At 37.9% G+C, this 11,549-nt stretch overlaps 1 protein-coding gene across 1 annotated transcript in view; it reads right to left on the bottom strand.

The window, feature by feature from the left end:
- Positions 1–1,293: 1,293 nt before the first annotated feature.
- LOC124173966 overlaps positions 1,294–11,549 on the bottom strand; it is a 64,021-nt gene continuing 53,765 nt past the window's right edge. The window contains exons 4-7 of the mRNA XM_046553129.1: positions 8,481–8,761; positions 5,304–5,389; positions 4,298–4,390; positions 1,294–2,797 (exon numbers count right to left, since the gene is read on the bottom strand). Coding sequence (XP_046409085.1) covers positions 2,661–2,797; positions 4,298–4,390; positions 5,304–5,389; positions 8,481–8,761 — 597 coding nt within the window. The 3' untranslated portion in view covers positions 1,294–2,660. The remainder of the gene's footprint in view (positions 2,798–4,297; positions 4,391–5,303; positions 5,390–8,480; positions 8,762–11,549) is intronic.

Below are 11,549 nucleotides of genomic sequence, written 5' to 3'. Positions count from 1 at the left end.
CTGAACCCCCCTGGACCCAGTTCATGACTCCCCCTGAAATTTGATGCTGAATCTGCCCTTGATGGATTGTTGGTAAACTGGACTGGTTGCTTTGGATTGCTCACACCAGGTATCGACCAAATATGCATGTGCAAAATACACTCGGTGCTGTATGGGAATGCAAGAAAATACATAATAACTATGGATGGTCGGATCGGATACCTTGGATCCAAATATTCGCGGATATTGCCCTTCATCAGATACATCGGATCCAAAGTCGCAGAGGACATTGGATCTGGATTCGAGGTTACGTAGCAGAATTTCAGCCGTGGAAAATAAAAAAAGGCAAAATACGACTGACACATAGTGTGACTCTTTCCAAGAGATTGAGCAATCATTGGGGAAATCTCAGTGTCGTAGGATAATAACTACAAAAAAATTAATTACGCCGCAGATTTCAGAAAACCACCCTCAGCCGTCCATCAGCCCGTGCTTTTGTTGTTCTTTTTCCAAAATCACACAGACCATAAATCATTGTCTTCATTAGGTGGGGGTCCAAAACCAGGGGGGGAATTTTTAAACAACAGAGTACAAAGTAGAGGGTTTCAAACTAATTTTAACACCCTTCATAATCGAAAAAACTTCATTTTTCAAAAATCTATTGTAAATTCATGATTTTTCAATATTTTGATTCCTTTTATGAAGGAAAGTACTTGAATAATTATGTACTTCGTATAATAGCAGAAATATGAAAATGCATTAGAATCTGAAAATATTCAATCCGAAAGATCCGGCTCCAAAAATCAAGGATCCAATCCGAATCCGGATCCGAAAAAAATCCTGTATCAGTCCATCCCTAATAATAACATTTTCAGTCTCAGCTCCTTTAGATAACGTCGCCCATGTTATATAGCTAGAATAGCTAGAATATTCTCCGTCCGTGGTCACCGAAGTTTGATACTTTGTTCCATTAAGCCTCTCCAACTGTTTCGGCTAGCCGTATTTCAGTTGATGTGATGCATCAGGGGAGAAATAGTGTGTAAGTCGATTCTGTGCTTAAAGTTCCCAGACGATGGGTGTATTAAGTATTTTGGCACAAAATTGTTCATGAAGAGAAATTTTAATCGTGATATGGGCTCTCGTAAGAACTTGCAAGGAATACAATATCCCATTTGTGGAGGGAAAAAAATCCTATTCAGAGGCAGTGAACCAGGTACGTATGATGCACAACTTTTAAGTGTACATAAGGAAAAATAACTGTAAAAATATTTCCCTAGGTTTCTCATGGTATGTTATGTCTGCATTAACAGAGAATTACTTTCAAAATTTTTATTATGCATTTGTTACAGGCATTGGTTTTCATCAATTTCATTCGCCTATAAGCTTTAATGGCAAGGGATAATTAATTTGTCTACGAGGCTAGTGCCCGCAGAATGGGCAAATTTCCCTTGCATACAGAAGATGAGTTAAAAGAAAAAAGTTGTGGGTCCCTAGAATGGCATGTTGAGACCGTAGGCACCAAATTTGCACTTGGTTTGACAAATAATTAAAAATTTGCTTGGTTATAATCAAGTAACAGCAGCAGAGAACCAACAAATGAATATTATCACTTCAACAAATCTCAGAACAAATTTTAAGGCTGTAATCGGCTTAATTTAGTTGGTGAGCACAACAGATTCAAGGGGGTGTTGATTTAATGGGCTAGCTATCAAAGCTCTCCAAGCATGTCCAAAAGATTTTTCCACAGCGTAATACTCAATCCAATAAAAAATGCAAGGTCCAAAGGTTTAGACCATGTACTTAAACTTTTCTTGGGTTTCCGCATGGGTAAGATATTCAAAGAGTGCCGACGGTTTGGGTTCCGACTTGTCACTCATTCCCTAGGCTACATAGGTACCATGAGAACCATACCGTGCAATAGGTTTAGACCATGCATCACATATATGGATGAGAAAAGAGGTAGATGTAGAGTATGCAAAACATCTGCCACTCTGATGAATTTTACAAAGTGCAAGGAATACCTATTTAAGAAATTAAGAAAATACTTCCAAGACTTTCATAAAAAATAAAAAGTATAAATTTCCTGTCTTTGATGCTATTACAAGATATGTAATAACTAAATGCAATTTTGAACCTTCAAAGAGACATACTGAAATTAAGTCATAATTAATCTCACACACCATTTCTTCATAGATAATGTGCAAATTTACGTGGAAATATTTATGCAGGCGAAGAGAGAAAAAAAGAAGACAACTTTCAACATAGATTATTCCAGAAGATGAGTTTGGAAAGTAATAATTTTGACATAACAGCATTAAGATGCAATACATGTACTACCTACATACTTTTAAGATGAGAAAAATTAAAAAGAGTTTTTTGTTTTACTGCTCACCATTCTTTCTCACCAATGAATGGTGAGTTGTGGTCTGGGAGTCATGACTTCTTCATCACATTCGTATGACATGTAATTAATAGACATCAACTTTCCATAAATAACTTATTATTATAAGTTCACAGTCACTGATCCACAAGTATGAAAATTCTGGCCATTAAAATTACATTATATTTTTCAATGCCATAGAACTTCCAGGCTGCCACCTTTGGAAAGTCTCTTGCAGTGTTTCCTGCAGGTTACTCATTAGAAATTCCCCGGTGGAAGCAGCAACAGAGGTGTAGAAGTCCTAGCTAGTTGTGCACTTTGACTGATTTGTCCTCTTTAGAAAGACTTTAGGAAGGTCATTTCTTCTTATGCTATCCAAAGCATATTCCAACGTTCTTTTAGATGGTACACGGTTAGCAGTAAGAACCAAAATTTGCACTGGAAATAAAAACATACATTTAAGATATAAATGTTTACTCCATCATTAATTGCAAAATTGAAATAGCATAAGTCACAATAGCACTGAATTACATTGCATACTCAGGTCCCTATTGAACAAAATTCAAGATTTGATTTAAAACAAGGAGTTGAAGGAGTCATTTAGATTCTTCGGTAAAAGCCAGTTTGTACACAATTTGAGGTAAGTTATCTAATACCTGCCTGTGGATAACCAATAAGTCAAAGGAAATAAGTTGGTGTTCTAGATTGGTATCATGTTCTGCAAGTATATATATGTATTGTGAATCAGTTTTTTGCTACTATGGGAGCCACAGAGGATTACAAGAAACTTAAATACCCAGGTATGCAAAGTGTAGGAAAACTGGTCTGGAAGAGGTGATGAAGGACAAAAAAGAGAGGTCAGCAATATGCATACAAGGAAAGATGACGAGGGTAGGATTCCCAAAGCACAATTGGAACATCCATTAGATATGACTCTCGGCTGAATTACATATTGTGAAGTGAAGCAAAGTGAAAGTAGAAAAATACATACAGTACATAGTGATCTCATGAGAAAAGTCTATTCTATGTAGATACTTCACAGGGGCATAGCCAGGAATTTCGTTCGGGGGGTGGAGTTCCAAAACAAGGGGGGAAAAGTTTTGAAAAATGGGGTAATAAGTAATGGGTTTTAAACTAATTTTAACCCTTTTCATATTCGAAAAAAACTAATTTGTTAAATATTTTGTAAATTCAGGATTTTTCAGTATTTTTTTTATGAGGAAAAATTATGTATTGAGAATTATATTTTGGGGGGGGTCTGGACCCCCTGAACCCCCCCCCCCTGGCTATGCCACTGGTACTTCAAATGGTGGTGACCAGAATATATTGACTTTTGCTTATTGACTAACGTGCATTCTCTTCCTCCACAGCATTTGCATACAGACAGCAAACACAACAACCATGGTTGTTGCAACCACAACAGACCGAAAAATAAGTACATACACAGATTAGTATGTGGTGGTGTAAATGATGGCGGTCCTCCTTGCTTCAGCATATGTGCAAAAAATGCTCAGGGTTTTGGAGTGGGGGTCCAGAGTCAGGGAAGAGTTAAGACTTCATTAATTGGAGTGGGTAAATGGTGCTGGTGGAACAACTCAGTTGCAGTGACTGCAGCAGAATGCCAAGGTCTTATGAAAGTGAAATTATGTCACTGCACTGAGATGTTATGTCAATATCCTCCTCTAACAAACATGCTGGAGCTGCCACGGGCACAATTGAAAACCAAAAACATTCAGTCGTAGTAATTATTTAAATAGACTTTAACGCATTAGATCATCAACAATCTGTAATTGATCTATCTCACTTCACTCCGTTTGAAATTTCAGTTCCAAAAATGTTATGCAAATTCTTTAAATGCAAAATCACTAGGTTTTAATTTGGTTAGTACCATACATCTAATTTTATGTGTATGTATAATAAACTAAGGTAAGTACTCACTTATGTGAAAAAATCCATAGTTGGTACATGAATACAACACCATCCATCTGTTGCGTTTATAGCCAATTATGATGAAGTTGTTGGGGAAAAATTCTGAAAATGAAAGTAAGTTTTGATAAAGTGCATGAAATGTGGATTGTCAAGAGCTCTGCATGCTTTAAGAGTAAAATCTGAACAGCAATAGCACAAGCTCGTAAATTGATAAAAATTTCTGAAAAGTCAAATAAGTAAAAAATATGACTCTTGGCTGAATTGTTATGAAGAATTAGAGCAGAGTAAAAGTTGAAAAAAATGGTAAATTCAGAATAAGAAATACGTGCTGACATTTTTATTATTTTTGTATAAAATCACTCAAAATATGTACGTACTTAAATTTATACATGCTGAATTCATACAAAAAATCACGTGATTATTAATGAATTTTTAAAGTAATAATTGAATTGATAGGATGACACAAAAGACAAGGGGATAATACAAAGAGATGATAAATCACAGTTAACAAGCTGCTAATATTAATTTAATATTTTTTTAATGCCTGCACCAATGTATATGGAAGGCTGTTAAAATTTAATGACTGTGAAGATTAGAGGGAGTTTATTCAGCCCATAGTCTAGTGCACTCAATCAAGTAGACTCATGATAAACAGCAGCAATTCAATTAATTCAGTCCTGTTAATGTCAACAACTTACACTTTTCATCCAATTGATAAAGAAAGAGATTTTTCTTGTTGCTTCATGCCAAGAATATTATTGAAGACAAGGGTCTTCCAAGATCCAAAATAATATGAACTCAAATGACTGTTTCTCAGAATTAAGAATTACAATTACAGAGGTTAAATTTTGCTCAAGAATACATGTTGTCATTAAAAATATATGGCCTGTAGGTGCAGAATAATGTACAAACTCCTCATAATCACCTATTCTCTCCTTTATTTAATTTTATGATGGCAGTTAACAAATTTATTTCTTGGTAACTTATAGTCATAGAAATAATGCAATGTACTTACTTAAATTAGGATAGTCAACACTTATTACCGAGAATGTTGATTCAGCAAATGCAAAACTACCATGTAACGCTGTAATTTTTCCAGTCCTGAAAGAAAGTATTTTTAAATAAAAAAAATTACAATGACAGAAAATATCACAATTTTACGTCTCAGAGTTGCGCTCATCATTTCTTCACCCTTCCAACCATCAATAATCCTAACCTCAGGTGAATTTATACTTAGAGGCAGAAGTTAGATCAACACATTTTTCTCCAAATTTACATAAATTTAGCATTTCCCTCACTTAACAAGGCAGAGCCAATTCTTTTTTATTTTTATAACTCAAACATAATTCCGGTAATCAATAGAAACTTCCAAAAGTTTCAACTATGACCTTTTGGAAAATACGAGGATAAAATGTGGTCTGCTGGCTTGCAGAAGGAAAATCCAGAGCGATTATGAGCTCAAGTCAAAGGAATGAAACACACTAAGAATCCAAATGAAGCATTACATTCACACAAAAAGGGTTGGTAAACAGAATACTTTACAAACACCATGTGCCACCAGATCGCTCTATCCAGTAGAACTAAATCATACCCTGCAAAATTTTAATCCCATCCCATTTTCTAAGTTTGAAAAAAATGTGTTTTGGATGTTTTTTATTTATGATAAATCTTCAGCAGCTCATTACATACTACTTTGCGGTTTTTTTTTATAGTGAATACTAAGTTTAAAATTATCCAAAGCTGAGAATGATAGACAATGCAAGGTGTTCCCTCCACTATATACAGTAAAATTCGGTTATAACGCGGGTCTAGGGGGACATAGTTTACACCCGCGTTATCGGACAACCGCGTTATTACGGGAATCTGCGTGGGAAGCAATAAAAAAACCCTTAAAGGTAATTTTTATAGCCAATTTATCTGCGTAATACATTATTAAAATATTTATTTTATGATTTAGACGCTCTACTTTAACGGGAGTTACTTAAGTACTCGGATATTTTCTTTTGCCGCGATAGTTGATGGCGTTTCTTTGTCACGTAATTTTTTATGCTTTGCAAGTGCAACAGATGAATACTATCGCAATCACTTTGTCCCTCCAACCAATTCATCAATTCACTTATATTATGTAATAAATGGCCAATTTTTGGCATCTCGACCTCACTTTCGTCTTCTTCATTCTCGCTCTCATCTTCCGACGATGCAGCTGTTTTTGCGCGGCTCTGGACTGCAGCCACAATTTCTTCGTCACTCTTATAAGCAGATACATGAGTTTCCTCATCTTCGCGAACCCAGGCCTCGAGATCACTCACAAATAGTTTATTACGAAGAACATCTGAAGCTTCACGTGCGTCCTCTTCCGTGAAACCCAAAAACTCGTCTTCGTCTTCCATGCTATCGCCCGCTGTATACTCGCACTTTGACCAGCAATTTAGGATTGTAGCTGAAGTTATTTTCTTCCATGCCAAACCAATATTATAAGCCATGTTCTTCAGGGTGACTGTTTTCAGATATTCTTGTACCTGCAGTTCTGAATTTATGACACTAGTGAGCAATTCCCGCCGATAGTGGGCTTTAAATGCTCTGATTATCCCTTGGTCCATGGGCTGAATAAGAGCTGTCGTATTTTCTGGTAAAAACGAAGCCACTATTTTGCCATCCCTCGATATCAAGAGCTCAGAAGACGGATGTGCCGGACAGTTATCTAACAGAAGTAGTGCCTTCTCTTCTAACTTTTTTGATCTTAACCGATGGAACAAAATCTTCATTGAACCAAGATAAAAAAATGTCTCGAGTCATCCAGGCATTCTGACTGTTTTTGTAATTTATGGGTAGTGCTGTCACATTAACGTGCTTGAAGCACCGAGGACTTCGATTTTTACCAATACACAGAGGTTTTAACTTGTGACTTCCTGATTTGTTCGCGCACAGTAATAAAGTCACTCTTTCTTTGCTCATTTTTATTCCGGATTTATTTGCCGACTTCTTAATATCAAGTGATTTTGTTGGAAGCAATCTGTAGTAAAGAGCGGTTTCATCGCAGTTATACAATTGCTCTTCAGTGTACTCACCCTCATCAATCATCTTGCGTTAAGTCCCACAGAATTCTCTAGCTGCTTCACTGTCACTGGAACGAGATTCTCGAGGATCCTTGCATGTTAACTTGCGCTATCCCGTGGCGAATTTTCCACCTCGATAGCCAGCCAGCAGAAGCAACAAAATCATGAGCACCACCTATTTGTTTATTTAATTTAATTGCCTGTGCTTGTAAAAGTGGACCGGATAATGGAACACCTTCACTGCGCTTCTGAACAAACCAAGTAAACAAACATTCATCCACATCACCCGCAGCACTCAATCTAGCCTTTTTTCTATCAAGTCCTATTTCGTCATCCACTTGATCAACAAATGATCGTAATTTATCTTCTTCTTTCATCCAACCACGAATAGTTCCTTCAGGAACACCAAACTCCCTGAATAAACTTGATTTTGAATCACCGCGTTTCACTCTGTCGATTATGCCCAACTTTTCTTTAATTGTGTAAGTTTTCCTTTTAGCAGACATCGTTTTAACCCTAAAATCAATGAAAATTTTCGTGAAAAAGTAATTTTCATATTCATATTAAGCCTAAGACAAAGGTAAAACAGCCTATTCATCATTAAATGCTCGAAGCCTGTGAGCATTGAGTACCTACCTTGGTTTGAGCGCCGCGGTGCGAACGTACGAATGAGAATTATCTCAATCTCCCAGAATCTCGAAAATTATTATAGCCATGCAACACACTTTTCAGCTCGAGTTCACAAGACACAATGACCGATCAGGCATTACCGAGTTTTTTTTTATGGCTACGAAACAATGTATGGAATACGTCGCCAACCTCGTTAATACAGTCGCTTGAAGTTGCGACGCGTCGGTAGTCACGCCGAGATAAAATTCGCCACAAAGTTACCTACCTCAAAAAAAAAGGTCAATGTAATCATCTCGGGGGACATGGTGAGACCCGCGGTATATCCGAAACCGCGGTAAAGTGAGGCGCGTAATAACCGGAATTTACTGTACTACTGAACTGAGCAACTGCAGCCCTAAGCCTTATTTTGATAATGAAATATGATGAGACATCCTTCATTCATGGCAATTTTTCAGGATGACTTTAGAGAATATATCTTCGCCATTCGATGAGTAAGATATACTTACAATTTGTGAACTCCGATAATAGCTGATGGTAGTGAAGGCCCCACAACATTTAGCGAAACACCTTGTCTGGGGATATCTAGAGTGTCTTCAAGATCCCAATAGAAATCTTGTTGCCTATTACGGACTCTGAACCGTCTGTGGTGTGGTTTATGATGGCTGTTTTGTTGATTGCCTGATGGCCGACCTGCAAGGGAGTTTGGTCCAAAGGAGTACACCAGGCAGTTGTACCGGATCTCTCTCGGGGAAATGAACTTCAACTGCTCATACCAGTCTCCTTGGATCTGCAAATTTGGATGGAGGAGAATACATTCAGAGGCCCCATTAAAAAATGATTGCATGATATGCACTTATAGTGGCCCAGCGAGGGGGGGGGGGGGGGGGAGGTTTGGGGGATAAACAACCCCCCATCCCCAGAGCTCATAGAAATTTTTTAAGTTTCATCCATTTTATTTAATTGGATTGACATTACTAATAGAATAGGGTTAGGATTATTTAATATTCCTCAGAAAGCAGCAGTAAAACTCACCATTTTGAACAATTTACCTTAAAATTCCGCAATTTATTAACCTCGCACCTACTTATACTTATCCTGGGGGGTATTCCATACCCTCACACACACCCCTATTAGTTGCACCTAAACGCCCTCCAGCCTTAATTCCTAGCTGCCCCCCTGTGCACTTGAGTAATGTAAAGTTACTGCACTCACAGTCATATTGTGTCTTATAAAGTGTAAAATCCAACATAAGTATTATCATGACCAAGAAGGTAAAACAATATACTTTCATGACTCTATTTGACAATTCTGGCTTAGCGTGTAGGAACCACCCAAGCAGCATTCAATATCTGAACAACATCCAGAAATAATTGTCGGTGTTAACATATGACATCCTTGCAATGTCCATGTTAACCCTTCCGAGATGGTGGAGTTCTCTCCTCAGCATTTCTGCAGGACTGAGCCCAAAGAGACTCTTCCGTCCCCTCCGTACGGTGCATTTTTGCAGGTCATTCGTTAAGAAGGGTCTTGCAGATAATCACACACTCTCAGGACCAACCTTTTTCAACCCTTACTAATGGGGACTCTGCTTAATATCGGAGTCCAAGGGTAGTTGGGCTCCTTCCTTTTGTGGTTTATAACCCTACCAGCGGCATTGGTTTTCGGTCATTCATGCTTTGTTTATATGAATTAGTCATATGGATAACTGTTGCTAGCATGTAAATTGCTGACTTTGAATTGAATTCCTTGTTTTATACTAAGAATTGTTAAATTTTGTACAAAGCTCTACCGTCGATATTAACTCTTAATTTCCATGTCGATGTTTATTCTGAAACTGGGATATAAGTTAATATTAATCGTAGAAATTCCTTTAAAAATTGTAAACACTGTTCAAAAGACAAAAAATTCAATTCTTATAGTTAATATCTCTTGAGAAAAGAACAAATATTTATTTCGAAAGCTGACTGAATGAACAATTGAATGACCGTGGTCCCTTACCACAAAGAGGGGTAATATAAGACGAAGGGTCCGGGTACCTGCTCCCGGATTTCGAGGGCATGGCCCAAGTCCCGCTTTGTTAGTCCCGAAACTAACCCATGACTTTGTGAACTGGCGACAGTCATAAAAGGGGGAGAGCAAGGAAACATATTTTCGGCATTTGTTTGCCTCCAAGGAAAATTTGCTGCTTTCGTCTCATGGGTCAAGGAACATCCTGCCCATAGGCGGATCCAGGGGGGGGCACGGGGGCACGTGCCCCCCCCCAGACCCTCAAAAATATGCAAGATTTTTTATACCGTCCCATCATCATTGCGTTCGTTTTGTATTACGAGGTATCCTTGTGCCCCACCCAGAACAAAATCCTGGATACGGCCTTGCTTGTGCCCCTCCCAGAAAAAAATTCTGGATCCGCCCCTGATCCTGCCACATATTTTCTTTATTGGTAGGGAAAAGGTAAATTCAGTTAACATTGTATGGATACCTGTAAAATATCCAAAGGACCCACCAGTGGTGTAGCCACGGGGGGGATGAGGGGGAGTGGTTTACAAGTTAAAACCACCCATTGAGCCAATTCATATACTTTATTTTAGTAGATACTCGTACAAAATTATTGTTTTTGAGTCCAAAAAAGTCACATTCTCAGCATCAAAAATCCAAAAACTTCTCCGGAGAGGGGCCTGAGGATCCCCCTTTGCCCTGGGGTGTTTTCTACACTTCCCAGAAGGGCCCCAAAATCTCCGGTAAGCCCCCCCCCCCATTTGAAATTCCTGGCTACACCACTAGGACCCACCAAGCAATGTTGCAGTGATTTGCAACAGTGGACACAGAGGTCCAAATTGCATTATCTTCACAACATCTAATGAGTAGATATGTAGTGGGTGTTCTTACTATGGTACTTGGTCATCCTCAAACATAGCAACAAAACATTTGTGCTCTTGAATTCTATAGGAATTACAGAGGTGAAAAGAAAATCGAAGGCGGCGCAGCAAGGCATCGAGCAAGAAACGACGAGTACTAAAGGTGTTTCACGTAGTGGAAAAAAGGTTTTAACCAATGTATCAGTGTAAATGGAGAGTACTTCAAAAGTGACAAACTAAATTAACACAAAAATTTAAATTTTGAATTTTTTAAAAATTGTGTCCAGTTATTTTTGGGTCCCCCCTCGTGTGCTGCTTATGGACACAGTTTGGAATAACAACTTTTTAACATTACTGATATTACAACTTGGATATCTATGTGATGTTATTTTTACAACTTGCATGGATGTTACAAATAAGATTGGTGTATATGTAACGTTGTAAAAATATCCATCCTGTAATGCTGTGATGTGTTTTGGATACATCAACCTTATTTATATATCTGATAGATATCGTCTGCTGCTTGGGCATGATATAAGTAAGTAAAATCCACTTTTATGATTCCACACTGGCCATATCCGTTTGATCACACCACCATTATATTATGATTCAGGTTGGGATTCGAAGTATCACAGTGTGCCATGGTTCAATTAATACGGACATACCAGAGTTAACTCTTAAACTTATGAGTGGGCTTCACATTATTGATTTCATCTTGAA

Source organism: Ischnura elegans, chromosome 2, assembly GCF_921293095.1.
Source record: "Ischnura elegans chromosome 2, ioIscEleg1.1, whole genome shotgun sequence".
In the NCBI taxonomy this organism is placed as follows: domain Eukaryota; kingdom Metazoa; phylum Arthropoda; class Insecta; order Odonata; family Coenagrionidae; genus Ischnura; species Ischnura elegans.
The sequence above is the reverse complement of the archived record's forward strand: the minus strand, read 5'-3'. Positions and strand labels throughout refer to the sequence as shown.